General features: G+C 44.8%; 1 protein-coding gene across 4 annotated transcripts in view; it reads right to left on the bottom strand.

The window, feature by feature from the left end:
* Window positions 1–19,959, bottom strand: part of LOC122575706 (mushroom body large-type Kenyon cell-specific protein 1) — a 130,452-nt gene that overhangs the window by 29,970 nt on the left and 80,523 nt on the right. For 2 of the 4 annotated variants that reach the window (XM_043745029.1, XM_043745028.1), the window contains 4 exons: window positions 2,081–2,997; window positions 1,630–1,944; window positions 802–1,041; window positions 512–591 (listed from right to left, as the gene is read on the bottom strand). In XM_043745029.1, coding sequence (XP_043600964.1) covers window positions 512–591; window positions 802–1,041; window positions 1,630–1,944; window positions 2,081–2,997 — 1,552 coding nt within the window. Of the gene's footprint in view, window positions 1–511; window positions 592–801; window positions 1,042–1,629; window positions 1,945–2,080; window positions 3,015–19,959 lie in introns of all 4 variants that reach the window. The other 2 variants (XM_043745030.1, XM_043745031.1) reach the window with 2 other exon arrangements.

The following is a 19,959-nucleotide window of genomic DNA, read 5'->3' as shown; positions in this document are numbered from 1 at the left end:
GCATCCTATTTAATGACACAACTTCTGTACGATATAAAAGTATCCAAGGTACGCCGAACGATCGGTATGGCAGCTTCGAAACGATTGTGTACCACAGTACAATCAGCCTTGACAGAGCGCGTCGTCCATTAAGTCGTCGCGTTCGAACACGAATCTATTCTCGATCCTTTGGAATACGCGGCATACGGAATGCGATCAACACTTTCTTTTGCTCGCGCGGAATGCAAATACCTATATCAGTGGTGGCTTCGTTTCGCTGCGAGGTGTAAAACGAGTCGCGTGATAACACTGGCAGGAATCGACGCGCCTCTTCTCGTTCTGGTTACTAAGCATCACAGACGAATTTCAACAGCGCCAAGACGACTTCTTTTTTTTATTTTTTTTTTTTTTTTATTTTTTTTCGACAGCCCACGACAACGTCGGAAAAACACGACCAATAGCTAGTTTTCATCGGTGCATGACGAGAACGCGAAATCGTTTAAATATTCTTGTTAAGAAGAAGGTTACTTACTTAAAGATACTCTTGGGGTCGATACCTGCTGTCATCCTCAGAGGTATTTTCTGTTGTTCCAATAGAGATATGTTGTTATCCTGCGACAGAAAGCGTCATCGTGTCACGCATCAGCATTTTCTTTTCTTTTTTTTTTTTTTTTTGGTAGAAAACGCTCTAGCGTCGTAAAAATAAATGATAACGTAAACGTAAATGTGAGAAGACGATAATTGCGTTGACTCTTATGTTTCGCGTTTCTAGACGCAAAGGAGAAGGAAAGCGAATCTACCCACGCCAGAAGGAGCACGTACCTGAGAATTTTTCGGTTTGGCCGAGAGGTCGAGAGGTTGGTCGGCTGGCGTTGCACTGTCCTGATGAGGCTGCACCCCAACGAGAGGCGCCTCCCTTGGTGGCAGACACCACTGAGGCAGTAAGGTAGGGTAGGTACCGGTGAGAGCCGCGGCGACCACGGACGCCGCCATCGGGTCCACCTGGACCGACATCGGTGACTCGGCCGATCGCGAGCTGCTGCTACTGTCGCTCTGCGGACTCTGCAGGATTCGCGACATCGAACGTTATGTTCGTCCGGCTCGTCATTGGTCGGCGGAACACACGGAAAGGAACTGATTACCACCGGCGTGGGAGGGAAGAAACGATCATGGAAAAAGGAGCACATCCTCGTCGACGTTGGAGGACAAATCGAATCCTGATCAAATTCGCTTTTCGCCACGCAGGAATACGGGTCCGCCTTCGTGAAACTTTTATAAGGGCGGCGTGTCAAAGCGATCAAAGCAACGGATGCGAAGAGACGTACTCTTTTGCGCGTGATAATAAAGAATTGAACGTTTCCTAGTGTCCTGCGCCGGAGTACCGACATCCGTCATATATCACGTAAAGCGTTGTCCTTTCCGCGCGATTAATTATGCGCTTTGAAGAATTCCGCGTTGGCTAATGCAGTTTTATGCGCGACGAATCGCATCATGGTGACAGAGCATTCCGAGTCAAACCGGTGACGAATAAATTAGTCCTCCAGCTAAATTATTCTTCGATCGATCGTGAATTGATTCGTATTAAGTAACGTCACCATGATGCGAACAAGACAGGTTCCGCTTAGCCATGTTTACGAGAATCGTACTTACGAGAGGTGGTTGATCATCGTGCGGTAGCTTGCCGTCCAGGCAAAAGTAACATTTGTCCAGCGGCTTCCAGTCTTCTGGCGGTGGGCTGGTGCGTCGGCTTCCAATAAGAAACGGCGGTACCGCGTTTCTAGCGGCTGCTTCAACCTCCCGACACGGCAACCCTGACCTGATCGCATCCGAATCCGGCGTCGGTGTCGTCAATATCGTTGGACCGCCTCCAGAACTCGGCACTCCTTGCAACTCCTCCTCCGTTTTCACTCTCAATGAACCCTGCGTCACCGGTGTCCGCTCCAACGCGACTTCTTCCGTTCGTTCCTGCGACAAACACCGTTACACGTTATTATTGGCTTTCTTTTCGATTGCTTCACCCTGCTCCCTCCCTCCCTTCCTTCCCCCCTCACCCCTCACCCCTCACCCCAAGAAAAGAAAAAGAAAGGATTTTACAACGAACCTTGGTCCCTTCCGTATCTGTAGCGTTGGCAGTCGGATAATCCCGAGATCCTCGATCGTTCTCCCTTCTCAGAGGACTGACGGGCCTGTCGGCGTCTTCGTCGAGCTTCAGCCGCTTTTCCGCTTCGGCCTGCCCCCTTCCATCCTCCTCTTCCTCGTTCTCTTCGTCGTCCTCTCTGTCGTCGGTGGCCTCTCCGTCGTTCTGCCGGCGTTTGCGTCGCCGCCTCGTCGCGATCGTCGTGGTTCCCGTGGTCATAACAGCGGTGGTGTTCGGCGTGGTGATCGTCGCGATCGTGCCGGTCGCGGTACTGGTAGCAAGTATGCTCGTTCCCGTCGTCGTCGTCGACGTGGTCGTCGTGCCCGTCGTTACCGTGGTCGTCGTCGACGTATCCGCGGTCTTCGTAGCCGATTCCTCTCGGGCGACACCGTTCGCGAACTCGTCCTCGCCGACCTCGACTTTGATCTCGTCTGGCCTTAGGCGACGATCTTCTTGTTGCCGTTGTTGTCGTTGCTGCTGTTGCTGTTGTTGCTGCTGATAGTGACGGTGGTGATCTTGAACGGCGGAGGGCTGTAGGTGATGATGGTTCTGCAGGTGATGCCTTTGCAGGCTCTCCTGCTTGATCGGGCCCGTTGTCGTCGCCGTCGTTGCCGCTGTCGTCGTCGTTATCGCCGGTGGCACCGTCGTTGTCGTCGTTATCGTTGTAGGTAACGAGGAGGACGCAGGATGAAGCGGACGCGACCCAATTTGTTCCAAATTCCCGGGCACCACCGGGTCGCAGGACGACGAGAACGCCGGGTAGAGCCGGTGGTGGGGCTGTGCCGTCACTGATTCGCTGCTGCGAGTACCGCTGTACAGGGTGTCCTGATATTGCTTCCATCTCCTACGGCCCATCAACTCCTCCGCTACCCGTTCCAGACCTGCGACACCATCGTAACTGCATCAAACAATGATGAGCGCCACTTTCCCGCAAACCCCTGTACAACCACTTTTCTAACCATACCCTTATTTGCACTATGGCAGATTCGTCTTGCGAATTTTCCAGGCCTATTGAATTTTTCGTATCGATTAAAACGATTAGATTAGATCAACAGTGTCTGTTACTGTCACGAGCAAGCTTGACGAACGCATACCGCCTGGCTCTCCATTCTTACAGACTTGTGTATTTTTGTTTCGGTATGGCCATACGAAGACCGATTTCTTTTTTTCATTGTAATTTGTCAACTTGTTACATTCGGACATAAGTAGTTTCAAAATTGGTGATCTATATTTAGGGAGTTTTGATAGAGAACCGAAGACACGGCTAATGTTATAGCAATCAATATTTTTGAAATATCTAAAGGAATAACTAAACCGTATATTACTTAGTGCCACAATAGAATAAAAAGGGGAAATTTTGTAATACGGAACTGATTAACAATATATGAAATTTCAAAAATTACTCTATCACGAAACACGATGAACGTAACTCGTTTATAAATCGAACGTAACGTATCTTTTCCCTGTGGTTTTCACAGTTATACGACGTGAAAAATTTTGCATGCTTCTATCATACTTGTTTTCCGTTGTAGTAAGAACATATAGATCATGTGCTTGTCAGATAGCTTTAAGGTACCTGCAGCAAGAGAATTCTAAAAGCAAAGTGGGATTATGTATTCGATTATTATGTTTCGAAATATGCTCGTATACTGACATATACAATTAAGTTGTTAATTGTATCGTAATTGATACTTCGTATTGCAATAAATTGTCAATATATATATATATATGTATAATACAATTAATTTATACTCAGTTTCGTCTACAAAAAATTCTCGTTAGCGTCTTTTTTGAAATGCCTGGTCGACGAGATGTTCAAACAATTTACGAAGAAAGAAACAACTAGTTATTTTTACGCAGACTCCGTGAAATTTATTGAACTGTTAAAGGGTTAATCATCGAAGTCGGTAAAAGGGCAACGATAAATCATTGGCAGAGAAAACGCGAGGGCGCCGGAGCTCGTGGAAAACGCAAGTTGCTCGCGTGAATATAAAGATCCGTTAACCACGATAGCTCTCTCTGGTAATGCACGTCGATGTCGGAATCACCAAAATCGCATGCTCGAGAAACCGACCGGACGTGGTGGTTTTTTGAAGGACACGGCGGTAACACGCACGGCCCGGTATATCTGACAGAATGTCGCAACGAAGAAAATTGCGGCACATCAAAAGTGGCGGTGCAATGCGAACGCGTTTGCTAATGTTTCCTCTTCTCTTTTTTCGCCAATCGTTCTATCGGATTGCTTTAGCTCCATTGCCATAACGATTCTCCCGCTTCGAGCTGCCATTTAGAAATCCCGTTCCGTAAACGATACTCGCTATTATAGCTTTTTTTGTACGTTCGAGTCGCTGTGCAGCGACTCACGCAAGCATTTGAACATTTGCTATAGGACATTTTTCTGAATATATTACGTGCGTTACGTGAAACTTTTTGGAATTCCATTCACCGGTTAATGAGATAGAATTATTGTAATTACGTGTATCGGTAATATTGGAAACCGATTCGAATGTGCGACAGTTACAGACATATACCGCAAAGACGTATTTGGTAAAAAAAAATTCGCCTGCAGCATGCCAGAGTATCGACCATCTTCAACGTACGATAAGCGTCGAAATAATTTTGTCATCTCCGTGAAGAGTAGATATGTTTGTATAATAAATATTTCCTAGCTTCTCGAACCTCGCCGATATAATCACGCCAATCGTATCTCATTACGGTGTAATAAGCTTTCACGAGTCACCGTATACCACTGTGATTCTCAATCCTCCAGGTACAAAATTCGCTCGATTTTATGAAACCCGAGAAATGTCGAAGATTTCCAATTCGATGACCAGGGGCCGTAATTCCTGCGCAAGTAATTCGCGACGCTCCTCAAAATCGCTATCGATAGATGCAACGATAACAGGAGTTTTTAATTTCCTTATCCAAAGGTCAAACAGTCGAACGTTATCGTAACGACGTGCCGTGTCTCATTGGTAACGGCAAAAGGTTCCGGAAAAATCAAAATCCGTACCGATATCATCCTGTACAATTTTTAATGCATCGCTTGCGACCGATATTAATTCTCAAAATAAATATCCAACGTGAAATATCGAGTTCCAATGTAAATTCAACCACGTTTATTTTTCCTTCGTGATCGATATCATGATGAAACTGTCGACAATTCTATTTCGAAGCAACCGAGTAAATGCGTGACGACACAAAAATGGTCGACGCATGTAGTCGGTGAGCCAAGAAAAAAGTCCACGTAATCTCCTACGAACACCACGATAAAAATTCTCGATACTCGTGCTCGCTCTATTCATCGACCATGCTCGAATTGGGCCGCAAACGCGTCTCTTCGCAGAGACCCACTTTGAATGCGTCAATTGATTCTAAACAGACACCCGGTACGGTGGCACGCGTCCCGCAAATGCACCATAACTGTCACGTCATTTGGTCGTCGCGTGTGCCACGAGCACATGCCAGCCGATGAATGTACGTAAATATATTTGCATGTGTAGATAGAATTCGCGTGCGCAAGGAGATGGAGCGTGGTGGCGATTTTTCATGGCTGCCGCCTTTATTTCTCGCCGAATTGATTTTGTCGTCCAACCAGCGCGGGATGGTCGCGCCGATTAAACTTCGACTCCATTGCCGCGAATTTCTGCCACATCGACCGACATCGCCAACTTTTCATACCGAACCGCGCCAACGTACGCGAGTGATTCTGCGCGTACTTTTAAAATTCCCGCCATTCGGTTCCGCTTCTTTAAACTCCTCCACTTCCTGTGCCTCGCTTTCGCCTATAATGATATGATAACACGCATATGCCGATTGAAATTGTATCGTAGGACGGTACGAGAGAAAGATAAGAACGAAAATTTTGAGAGTTGCTAAGAAAAGAAAAAGAAAAAAAAAAAAAAGAAAAAGGAAAGAGAAAAAGAGAAAATATCAGGGAATATAGTACGTTCGGTGAATATCGATCGATAAGGTTATATTAAACGCTAGGTTTCGCTGCAAAAGGAGTGCGCGCAATGAAAAACATCTGAATAAATTATTATTGTTTGTCGAACGTTTCGAACGAATGACGACGCCCCCATCGTGGTAGCCCATCGTCGTTTGTACGGCCATTATTTAAACGCTCTAGTTCCACGCAGCTTATCAAATACAGGTATAATGCCAGTTTGCGGAAACGCGAACTGGATCTGCGCCGAGCGTCGCCGCTGCGACATATCTGCTTGCACGCGCTGCTGTCAGAAAAACGTATGACAAGCATTACGGTCAGGGCTGAGTTTATACAGGCGGACTTTAAATGCAACTCCAGCGAAATGTGTTATTTTTGAACGGGTAAGGCTTATTTCGTAATTGTCCCTGGGTCACGAAAATCGAATTCCTAAATCACCTTCGTGTATTACGTCGGCCATCCGATTCACGACTAGATGTAGCGTAGGCGTTCCTATATTTTCCGCAAATTCGACGTCCCTTCCTTGCTATCGTCGCACGCCCATTCTTCGTTTCTTCCAGGCGAGTCAATAACGTGACTAACGTATTTCACGGTAACATTTAGCCGCTCGTAGATTTTAATATTGCATCGATAAGAGAAACACAAATTGCACAAGTTAACGCAATCGCTATAATCCGCTAATCGGCGTATTTAGAAAACCTCGAACTTCTTCGTAATCGAACTGAGCATGCATCGAGACAACCACAACAATTATACGAATCATCATCTCGCGAGAACGTGCGGGCCCCAAGGCCGTGCAAGTGAGTCATGAAAATCTGTCCAGAATAAGGCGATCGTTACACGAAATTTTTTTTTCTACGTTAAATTTAGCCTTGTTCCGCGATGACGTCAAATCCAACTCATCTACTGCCGCGAAAGAACAAAAGGAACGCGTTGTGCTCTAACGCGCGTACAAGAACGAGGAAGATAGTCGAGATGCAAACATTTCTTTGTATTATTTGGCTCGTGAACGATTCACGCTGCTGGTCGTACGAATATCGGAACGTTTATCCCTGCCACCTTTAATTAAAATATGCTACTTTTTTTTGCTAATTTTCCGAACCGGTGGAAAACAAACGACGGTTTGTCACTCTATTTTCCGCCATCTTTGCTGCTCTTCGTCCGATTGAAAGTATTTGGACATTTCTTAAAACGCAAAAGTCAATTTTAGCGAGAAGCGAAGAGCGAGGGAAGCTTCAAATGTTTCAACGTTATCTTGAAAAATCTGCGAAATATGCTGGATACGATGGTATTTGGTCGTCGGAGAAGTTTCTTTCGTTTTATAAGGAAATAATGGGCGCACAACATTTTTCGTTTTACGTTATTTTGTCGAACTACGTACGATCCATTTTGTTCTATCAGGATAAAGATCACAACGTTCGACGGATTAGGTTTCACGTTTGTATAAAGATGCGTCGTTGTAAAACACGTGCCTGTAAAAGAAAGACACCTTTCTGACAACCTAATACTTTGTCTAAGGAGAATTTGACATTTTGACCGGATAAAATGTGATGTTACACGTAAATCGTGCGTTTCTTACCGTTCTCATCTTCCAATTATTTCGATAGAATTTTGTTATTTCGTTTTTCCGTATGACAGGTTAAAAGCTACGAATCGACATTTCGATGCTATCGAGTATCATGAAAGCTTCATAAATAATGAACTTGCAACTTTATTCTTTATTGCGATTCGCTTTTATGATACGAAAAGAATACAAAGAAATTTTAACAAGTATAAGAATAAAATACTATTTTGCAAAAAAATAACTATAGACGTCAATTTGACGTCTGACTTACATACGTCTTTATAACTCGCGTCATGGATTTATAATTAGGCTATGGATATTTATGCATTTATGGACAATTTGAATGTGCAAAAATATACAGAATACGCGCGACATGGAAAAATATACAACGTTGAGTATTCGTTCCAACATTTGAAGGATGACAAACAATACACGCCACGTTTTCATAAGCATGTTCATAAAAATATGAATCTGCGCAAACATCGGCAGACTACACAGAATGTAAAGTACTAAATGGGATAGAATTTGTAAAAATTGTTCGTTAAACGTATAACGAGTAGGTGTCCTAATATGTAAGTACACAGCTATGCTTGCGACCAACAGCGTACACGTATGATACGTAAATACGATAAACGTTAATCACGCTAGATAAAAACCTAACACGATTGGACAAGCATGGCAACTTCTAATTTCATACGGTACGTTAAAAAAAAAAAAAGAAAATCGTTAAAAACAATCGTCTCGGGATTAATGATACCACATATGCGATCGATGTACTTTCGACGGCGAATGGCAGCCGAGATTCCCCTTTTCTTCAAAAGGTCTGATCAACCTCGTCCAAGAGTATCCGAGTGTACATATACCTCAATCCGCGTCTACTGGTTGCAGCATCATCGACCTTGCATATAATCAATGGGTTCTGAGAGAATAATCTGCTAGGAAAGTAGCAATCGCGCTTTTTCCTCTCACCAAGTTCTTCGACGAGTGGGCGGCGAAACACGGGATCCGGATTTCCAAATGAATGAACGTAGCCAGCAGAATGCAACGATATAGGCAACGGAGCGAGGAAAGAGGAACAACGTCTCCGGGGACGAAACGTCTTTTGCAAGACATTTTCTAATGACGTAAACTGCGCCCAACCGAAAACGCAATCTACGTCTCGTAGTTCGTAACGTTCGAACCAGACCCTTGCAAGTTAAACTGTAAATTGTATCGTTCGCCACGATTATTTAAGACTGATCGTTCTAACCAACCGTGTAATACGGTACAAACGCTACACACTGTTGGGATATAGAGACGACACGAAGAACACCCTAAGAACTTGACGCACTCGTATCACCAACCGTAAACTATAACAACTAAACGCACACTACGTAACTCTCACTGGAAAACCGCTGGTATCGCTAACGCGAGAAACTGAAAACCCCTTAAATCTTCGATACATATACTATGTAAGCGTGAAACGGTTCGCGTGATAAATCGTACACGTTACATACACATTACTGAGTAAAACATAAATACGATTATTCGGACGATGTTCGGTATCGTTGCTCTTCGATCGTTTCTAATCTCGATATTTTTGAAGAGAGTGGCGGAAAGAACGTTCGCTGTTCGCTGGATATTCACGGCGAGCAAAGTTCCCGTCCTTGATCGATTCTAGAAGTAATTAGACGGGTGGCGGCGCGCCTTTGGATGAAATTCCAGGCAGGAGGTGCCGAACCAATCTTATCTCGCGTGCCATTTAAGAAGAGGAAGAAGTAGGGCAGATGACCACGCCCGGGATTAAGCCAATGATGACGTAGACTTGGCACCAGGAACTTCTCCAGTGTATAAAACGATTATCCCCACCATCTCCGCCATTTCGTTGCAATAAAACGTTGCCGCGCATCGAAAGAATTTCAGAAACTCGACCCGAGTCCGACGTTCGGCCGAGTATCTTAAATTACTCGAAAAATTCCAACGACCTTTATGAGAATATCTTGTAAAAATTAAGTAGCTGCAACAGATATCTGTATAAGAGGTGGAATATTTCAAAATAACTTAATAGGAATTTAAAATGGAATTTCTTCCAAGTATCGAGGCTTTGCTATTTCTTTGGAAAAACTCTTTGTAGAGGTTGAAAGAGAGCGGAGCATGTTCCGGGAAAATAACAAATGGAATCGTGTTGGAGAGGAATTTCCGGTATTTCCCTGATCCAGCGATCGCTATGGTCGTTGTCTTGATAAATGGTGAATCAAAATGAGGAAGATTCGAGAACGAAGGAGAATCTACTTTCCACGGGCGTCCTCCGTGAGCCGAGGATATAGCGGCACCATTCTTCAATTCTAAATCGAATGGCCTCGGGCCCCATCCAACCAATGGCGGAGCCGTAATTTTAGATCCAAGCGCGCGCGCTATATTTCCCCCACAGTCCTGCGTCTTGGTGCTATTCCCTTGGTCCCGTCACTAATCGCCGGCCCGTTTCGACCAATGGCAATCCGGTTTAGACGAGAGTAGAAGGTTAGGAAATGGGTGACCGGGCATGGTGGGGCTGCAGCTGGCTCTCACGGCGCACAAGGCTATCCTTTGTCCGAAACTCGCTTGCGATTCGCCGCCGATGCTAAACCTTCAGGACGATAATAACCGAATAATTACGATAACGAGACGACGCTGCCTGACAACGTCTATGCTTCCGGTCCAGATATTATTTCTCCTATCTACCGAATTTCCCTTATCCCTTCCCTTATATTCCGTACAGATCGACCTGACACGAAATCCAACGTTTTCCCTTACAGGACGTCGTGCCTTTTGATTTCTTCGAAACGATCCTCTTACACCTTTGCGTCGACGCGTCTCGAACACAGTTACAGTTCGTACACCTCGTGACAGACCTGTACCGAAGCTTATCGTTTCAGCGTGTCGGCCGTCAACCGTCGTGAAAGCTTACGATCGAAGATCTTCCAGTACAGATTTGACGATTCGATGATTCGACGAGGTAAGTATCAGCGAGAATAGACGAAAATCCGCGCGATTTATTTACCGTTACGGCAAGTAGCTGGACAAACGATGGCGCGATTGCTCGTTGTGGTAATAAATAGCGTTCGCAAAGAACGGTTAGGTTTATTGCGATCTCGCTTTAATTGCAACGATTCGAGTGTCTTTCGCCGGTTCGAGGGATCGTTCGTAACACTGGCGTAAAAATATTCTTGGTCGCCTACTCGAAAGTTATCAGCGTCGCTTTGTTACACGATCACGAGATTCCCATTCACCGGCGAGAGATCGGTGTTACTAGTTTTCGAGGCGAGCAAAGGACAGAAAGCAAGATGGATGTCGAAATCCACGGAGCGTTACTTGTCTCTCAACAAGGCATGGAACCCAGCCGTGCCTCATTAAGATCTTGAAACGATGCTTGCCAAAGATAGAGTCTCCGAAGGTTATTTGTTAATCTCGCCGCGATATTAACACCTGAAGAATTATCGGTGAAACGTTACACGCAGAGACGGGATTCTTCGAGCTATTCGAACGATTCAACGTACGTCTCGCTGATGTATTCTAACGAGGTAAACGAAAGTGAGTAAACAACGCGATTTATCGAGACAACTGTTGGACGACTGTTCTCGTGGAAGAGAAAAATCTGGACAAATTATACGGAACAGGAAATCCCAGCCGCCAAAGGCTGTTACAAAAGCATGGTAACGAACAATGTGAGAAGAAGGGCACAGCCTTTTCAGCAATGCTTCAACTCCTCTGGCTGACTAACGAAAAGTACCAGCTGCCCCCGAAAATTTTCGTCTTTCACTCTCTTTGTCCTTTAGACTTTAACGTTCGTTCGAGCCGTCACCCCGTGTACCAGACGCTAGGCGCAGTCCATGTATTATCGAGCAACTGCTTCTTTTTCTTCAACAATGTTCGTCAAGGTGTGCACGCGTCGGTACGTACACAGATCTACGTGAGAATATGTACGAACGTAGGCTGACCTCGCGGACCATTCTTCTTCGTTCCTCCTTCTCTCTTTCTCTTTCACGTTCTTTCCCTCTCCTCGGCTTGCCTCCTCTCGCTCTCTTTCGCTCGCCGTACCGCTCTCCTTGTCGCTCCACCTTTTCGCCTTCTCTCCTTGCCACTCACTCTTCCTCGACGATCCTCCACTGGTATAATGACCTCGGGAATCACTGCTCGGGTCGAACTAATGGAGCGATATCGTGCAATGAAATAATATACTGGAACAATGTGAAATTACAGCTCCGGCCGCTGCATTTACCGAGAGCAGACCAGAATTTTCAAGATTCTGTAGCGGCACATAAGCAGAGGACAATTCGAATCATGTTGTTGTTTGGCCTCGGAGTATCAAGATCGTTAGGATACAAGTAATGTAGGAATAAATAAACTCCGGGCAAAACAATGTCACCGTTACGCACAACCATCGAACGAACACGAATTTCAATTTTCCGACTCCCCTCCCCCCCGCCGGCAAGTATGAATAAGCCGATGCAACCGAAAAGAGTTTAGTATCTATCAGTATCGACGAGCTATCCAAGTGTTATCACGTGTTATCTACCGAGTTATCGACGAGTAACTAGCGAGCATTTATTGAGTATTAATTAGCAATTTTACTTTGCGGTTTATACACTGTACGAGCGACTCGGCGAATATGGTCTGTATATTTATTTATTATATTAAATATATTCGACGGTTTCGTTAACAAGCGATAACGTCTAATAAATCTCACGGTCAAACATCCTATATACGACTCCTCTACAATTCGCGACTCGATGATATATGCACCGAGACGCAAAGAGTAAACAGAGACTAGCCCGCCTCCCCACCCACCCCTTTTTTCCCTCTCGCCTGTTTAGTTCGAATAGCATCTCTTTCTATTTCTTTTTTTTTTTTTGTCTCTAATCAATCGAGAACGATGCACGACTCCCACAAACCGGTAAAGTGTCGGTCGTGGAGCCGACATTCAAACTCGTGTCGAAGAAACTCGCCATACCACTTGGCAAACGTTATGCCGGTACGCTAGGTATTATCCAACCTGGAACACGATGATCACGGTGTTCACGTTCAAAGTTACTCGAATGGAGCTGGTTAAGGTCGGAAGTGTATAACAAACTTCTAAATGGGAAGACAACTTTATCGTCCGTTTCCTCGTGTCTCGGCCCTCGACGCTTCGCAAAAGTGATAACAAAAACGAAAATCCTGTTGATATGGTGAAAAGGAACGTGGATCGGCTCGTACTTTCGTCATATTTTAGCTTGCTAAGCGATGCAAGCGGCAATCGGATACCAGACGTACCGGCACAGTCGTCTTGTGACCCATTTATCGTTCGCTGCTGTCTAATGTTACCCGCGGGAAGAGTTGCATTGCAAGATTGCCGTGTGGGTTACGTGAAATTCACGATTTTAACGCGGCGATAAAGAAGTGACATTGACGAATTGGAATAGAACGGTTGGAACGCGGCACGGCGGAAGTGGGAAGGACATCATTATGTCGCGTTCATATATCAAAGCCTTAACATCCTTTTTCCATGCCTAATTATTTTGATAACGAAATCTGTCGCCAAATGTATTATGCGACGCCGTCTATGAGTCAACACTTGCAAGCAACGCTCTATTCGATCAACGATGGAATAATACAGATGTTTTTAATTTCAATCGAAAGAACGTACATACCTACTGCAAAACTCGTAGAAATATTTAAGACAATGGCATTGGTAATTGCTTTGGCTTTAGCTCTATTTTAGTTCACTATATTATTCTTTTGTAGCGAACCAGAAGACAGTTACGTAGAGATCAGTTTATCTTGCAGTTCCCAATTTTAGTGTACTGTGTCAACACGCAGTTGTAATTATAAAACGAATACGATGCTTATCAACCGCCTGTGTCACAAGGAAAATTAAATCATACCTATATGTTGCGGATTTTATTACAAAGCTATTTTATGCTTAAAGTTAGCAAGTGCCGCACTTACGCTTACGAACGAGAGTACCCGTTATGTAAAAAAAGAGAAGCAACGAGGGGAGAAAAAATATAAGATCGAGTTTCTATTCAAAAGTATCTATATCCGAATATTTTTGTTACTATCAGAATAGGCAAATATAGCTACTAGTGTTTTCGACTCGGCGTTGAAAACAAGCAGCGAGCGAGCGAACGATGTGAGCTAGAAAGAAATATCATCATGATGTGTGTTTAGACACGGGTTGCATCCCAGCGACGAAAGGTGCGACATATAAAAGAGAGAGAGAGAGAAGAACGAACGTCGACAGAGAGAGAGAGAGAGAGAGAGAGAGAGAGAGAGAGAGAGATCTAAACGTGAGGACAGAAATGACAATAGTCAGCGTACAGGAAGTATTACGAGCTAAAAAAAGAAGAACGATATGCAGTGGCTCATGAAAGTATTCAAACACTTACCAAGTAATCTTTTTATGAATATATCGTGTACGTTATGTGGAACTTTCTGAAATTTCATTAACGTTAAACACGACTATCGTGATTATAATAGTAAAATTAGAAAGCAACCGAAAAATGTATAATTTACAAGACTTACTTGCCGCAAACATACGCTTAATGGAAAATTAATACACAGTATCAATAGTAATCTCAGACAATTAGTGTAACAGATGGTCTCGATACATATTGCGGCTTATTAATATATTGAATAATTGACTGTTCAAGTGTTTCGTATAGTATATATATATATATATATAAAGTTTCTAGTATCGTTGGAACGCTTAGGTGAACCACTGTATAACCGAATGCGAGAATGAAGAGACACGAAGAATAACCGAAAATAAAAGAAAAAGGAAGATAAATCGGATAAGGAGGAGTTCCAAGGATAAAAATGCAAGTGAAAATAAGATAAGAATAGAAATTGAAAAGCAAGAATAGCGAGGACGCACGATGGAGAAACAGTGGGAGATACCACGTTCGTTGCACGTTCGCAACGTGCAGGCGTGCGCAGAGACACATGCACACGCGATAACGTTGACAATGGGTGTGGACATACACTTGTATCAACTAATATCGTCATTTTGACGTCGCGGTAAAGCAGAGCTTTGTGCGGATGAAATTCGATGGCCGATCCAAAAAGACAGATTAAAATGCAACAGATCACCGTCGCCATCCGTTATCGGATTAACGTTCCCAGTTTTTTTACTAGTAGATCTAACGGGCCGTTTCGCAAATTGTGCCGTTTAACGGGAAATCTATAAATTTATTGCTCGCCGACGGAAAAAAAAGGCAGGCGACCCGTTTTCAGGACAATCCGCGCGTTTCACTTGGACAGGTTGATTGTATTATTCGATATTATTCATAATTTCACAGGCAGTCCATAGCGTGTATTCTGCATTTCACTGGTTCTAATTCCTAAATCAGAAATATTTTATAATTCAATTGATCTTTGATACTTTCACGATGTAACAGGCGAGAGACTCGTGCAAATTGTCGAATATGTACTATAAAGTTTACGTTTTAAATATTGTTATACCTGCGAATCTATTAACGGAGTTGTCAGACTTCGTTGCCTATGAAAGGTCGAAAGGATGTATTTTTGCATCTATAGATCGGCTAGCACAATTGGTTTACAAGTCACGAATTACGAATTACCAATATTAATAGCCTTGCGTAGCACGTACAGGAACAGGTTGGCTAATAAAACAAATGAAACTGCAGGTTGTCTGATCATCTCGTCTGACGAAAAATTATGAAAGGATGAAAAAATATTTTCTAACCTATGACTTGTAACTTGTCAATTTACTCACACATACATCATTAGCTCGTGATCCTGGTGATAGAAATTTTGCCGAAATATAAATAACGAAATAATTACATAGCTGTGAAACTGTCGGTACTAAATATTTCTTTATTCTATTACACTGTTAAATGATTAACTTAACACTAAATTAAACCCCTAAGCTAAGATTACTTATGCTTCGAAACTAAACACAGTTACCCATGTGACCATACGTTAAATTACCGACAGATTAGGCGGTTGTGTCTTAAGACCACGAAAGTGCTGACTCATAGAGGACACTTTAGGAAACTAGTAGACGATTCGTTCGGATTTCAACCGTCACGATTTATACGTACATCGTTTGTAGTGCTATTGACCTTTTTATGTGTTTGCAATTTGCTTTTCTAAAAATCGCTTGTGGATTATCGGGAACGTGCAAAACGAAAGGTTTCTTCAGTTTCGACTGGCTTTTTAAATCATTGCTAAATTTCGCGAATTACGATCGTGTCGAATGTAATCACCGGTGAATTAGTGTCCGGGGACCACGCGTCTTAAAAACTAGGATGCAAAGTAATAGGAACGAAAGAGAAGAAAATAATCGTTGTTTTGTTACTTAGTACATTATCGATCGAGACTTTCATAAATCGGTCAAAATTGCCTGTAAGGCCTACTTTCCTGATTTCCTGACGGGTAAAAGCGGATCTTATGAGGAAATACACAAGGTATATCTAGAATTTAACTAACCTACGAATGCAGCCAACGAATGCAGCTAACAAGTGTAACCAATGGAGCCAAATATCCACGTAATTGTAAGTACTATACACGCTTTCGTTACGAATTTATTGCATGTTCTTTATCGTTTCGTTTATTTCGTACAAGATGAATATAAAGTTCAGACAGAAAAGTGAAAATAATTGAATCGGCAGGTACTTAAAAATCTTGACAATCGCAATAAAATATGTCTGAACCATATAGACTATTCTATGGAAGCTACTTGCGCTGTTGCACAGCGCGATTTAAATAATACATGGGACAGATAACTGGTAGACAAAACTGATAAAACGAAAAAGAAATTGTATCGCGAAAGAGATAATTTATCAAGTACAAAGGGGACAAAATTACCGGTGTACAATATGAATTTTACAACTAAAATCGACTACTCGCTGCAACACGTCCGTTATATTTTACAAGGAGAATGATCATTAATATCGTTTATTGATATTAATTTCTGTCAAGCTTCGTAATTATCTGACAGGGCATGTGATCATTTAATGGATTATTATGCGCTTCCATCTGAGTATTAACTCATTTTCCACGTTTTAAAAAACAGCTCGACACGGTTCGTTGGTAATTTTCGAAATTGTTTACACGCGATGCCTGGGCTCATTTACACATGGCGAAAAATATTTTATAAAATATTAATATGCGTAAAGTTTGCGCTTTACGCCCGATATTACCGTAACAAAATATTCCCACTTGGAATGAAAAATTAACAAGGGGAAATTTGATCGCGACCGCGTTAGCGAGACCAAAAGGATGCTTGGAAAAATAATTTCTTTGCGTAGGCATCGCACGAATCGGTGTGAAGAAAACGCGTCGGTGTACAGTCGATACAGCAAATAAGAATAATATCAAACGACACGGACGAGTAAAACTCACATTGAATATCGAGTCGTCGGGTCGTTTGATAGAGTGCCATTCCACGCAGTAACCACAAAGTCGTCCTTTTGCCGGTTCTCTCTCGAGCGCGGTTCGTTAGGTCGTGCTTTCGAGCACTAATGCCGCTTTGAAGTTTTTCGGGAGGCGTTCCAAGGCGTTGCATCGCCCGGCGAAGAGTAGATAAAGACAAAAAGAAGGTGCCGCGTCATTTTCGTCAATTTAACTTGGGTCTCCCTTCCTGGTAGGCCACGTAGGATCGCTCGGCATTTCATCCCCCACCGAACCACCCTTCTCGCCACGTCCGCCCCTGTGGGCCACTCACCCCCACCGTTCGTATTCGCCTCGTCTCACTTCGTCTCACCCCTCCGCGCGCGGCTTGCTTCGCCTCGTCGAAGCGAGGTCAATCGACGGAGAGGGCTGAAGACGACCCCCACCCTTCGTCACCAGCCTCCCTACCACGGCTACTCAATATCGTTTCATTACGCACCCTGCTCCGCCATACCCATCCTCCACTTCCACCCTCGGAGTCTCGCTACCCGCCACCCTCGCTGCGCCTGCACCGACACCCGTCGCCACTGCACCCTCCCATCTTCCTCGCCCTGATCACCCCTGACCCTCCTCCATGCCCCTTACTCCTCCCTTTCCTCCACCGACTCCTTCCTTCTCCTCCTCCTTCCTTCTCCTCCTCCTTCCTTCTCCTCCTCCTCCTCCTCCTTCCTTCTCCTCCTTCGCCTTCATTCTCTCCTCCTCCTCCTCCTCCCCCTCCTCCTCCACCACCACCTCCTTCTCCTCGTTTCCTTGCCGTTTCACCCCCTAGAACGTCTCGTTCCTATCTCGGCGACGAAACACGAATGCCCACGAATTTTTATTGTTACTTCTCGCGCTGCTTCCTCTCGCCTCCCCCTCTCACGACCTTTTTTTTTATGCGCCTTTTAACGATCAGCAGTAACTGCACCCACCCGAACACTCCTGCTTTTCCTACCTCCCCATCCCTCTTCGCCATTCTCGGTCCTTTCCTCCCTTGCGCCTTGGAGGCGAGCGTTTTCGAGAAAACCGGTGGTACGGGTATGGGTATGGTACAATGGGAAAAAAAGAACGGAATAGGCGAGCGGAAAATTGTACCCTTGCAAAGTATTCGTTTATCTTGCACAATGTAACGAGCAATAGGGAGAGCAAATAAACTTTCGGCCGTCGAATTTTTTGTTTTCAATTTGATGGAAAAACAAATCTCTCTCTCTCTCTCTCTCTCTCTCTCTCTCTCTCGTTGTATCTCGCGTCGATCAGCACGAATTTTCATAGGCCTACCCCGGCTCGATCGTGTTACGTACAAAATTTTTAACGTTCCATTTTAATTTTCGACGGTGTACATCACACAACGGGGATTTTCATTCGATATGTATGTTGTACATATACTTCTCTAGTTTGAATGCATCAGCAACGAGCGTCAACAAATGCTCTCCGAGCGAGTACACGTGGCGTACCTATCTGTCAGAGCTGCAGATCTGTCTGCAAATATTTTCACTCTGTATATACGTACTCTACACGTCGATCCTCTTGTTCCTGGTAATCTGCCGTGTCGTGTGGTTGTGCGACGTCCTCGCGAGAATACAGCCACGGCGAATCGGCATCCTTACCGTTCTTAATCGCGACGTGCAAAAATCTCGCGGCCCGATGTCACGTCCAGCATCGATCCGAAGATTCGAATCGATGGGAAATGGCATCGCTTCATTATCTCCGGTTCGACACGCACGCAACGATCACGCGTGATTAATCCGTTCGATGTAGATTACCAGTTACGACCACTTTCCGTACTCGAAAATTTTCAAAACCCTCGGCATCGATCGCCGCGCGTACACGTTCAAGCAACACGTGCAACGTAACAGGTCGCGATAGCGGTTGCTCGCGTGAGGCAGAACGATCACGGTCGGTTCACAGCGAAGTCGCAAGAGCGTGGAGCAACATCTTGATATCTCGGAGCATAATCGACGACACTGAACCACGATGACGACGACGACGACGACGACGACGACGACGACGACGACGACACTGACACCATGAATTTCTTTCACGGTCCTACGGAACACTCGACAACTCTCTCTCTCTCTCGCTCTCTGTATCAGGCCACGTTGCACCACCAAAGAAAGAGCGCTACTGGTGCGAGATGTGAGAAATAGAGACACTGGTGGATTTGAAAAGCCTGCTGCTATCCTTCGTCACCCTTTCCCGAACGCTTACTGGTTGATCTCCGAAGATCATGGAAGTCTCGAGAGGAGTACGCCGGCAGAGGTCTAACGCGCACATACGCAGCTCTTCCTCGCGCTCTCCTACACCCCGCGTTTCCGCTTTCTCTTTCTCCTTTTCTCGGCAACGAGCCACTACCACCTTGCTTTTTAGAATCTTCGGCGGCCGAGAGAGAGGAGGAGAACCGATCGCGAAGAAAAAAGTGGAAATACCAGGGGTTTGGGAAGAAATCGAAGGGCGGGTGTAGGAGTTGGGAGAGGGCGGGGGAGGGTCGGGCGAGGTGGAAGGATCGAGGGGGTTGGGAAGGACTCGCGAAAATTTCTCGACCACCAGCGGCAGCTGCGTTCCGAAATGAGGAGAGACGCGAACGAGAGAAGAGGTAGTAGGGACAACGAAGCTAGTCTGATGGGGGAATAAAGGTAACGGAGGGGTCGCGAGGGGGCCGCAAGGTGGCGGAGGAGAAGGAAAAAGGGGGACGTAGGGTGAGGTTACAAAAGTGGAGGAAGAAGCGTAACGGCGAGTGCACGCAACAGCGGCGCGCGTGGAAACGCGCCTTCTACGAGTAGCAGAACTCTTCTCTTGACGGACTAACCCAAAGGCGGAAGAAGGAGGGAGCGAAGGGGGAGTAGGAGAATAATGGTGGGGGCGTAAGCGACGAGCGGGCAATAGAGGGATGCGGATCGGGAAGAGGGAAAAGGGAGAAGGAGAAAGAAGGGAGGTAGTAAG

Source organism: Bombus pyrosoma, linkage group LG15 (assembly GCF_014825855.1).
Source record: "Bombus pyrosoma isolate SC7728 linkage group LG15, ASM1482585v1, whole genome shotgun sequence".
Lineage (NCBI taxonomy): Eukaryota > Metazoa > Arthropoda > Insecta > Hymenoptera > Apidae > Bombus > Bombus pyrosoma.
The sequence above is the reverse complement of the archived record's forward strand: the minus strand, read 5'-3'. Positions and strand labels throughout refer to the sequence as shown.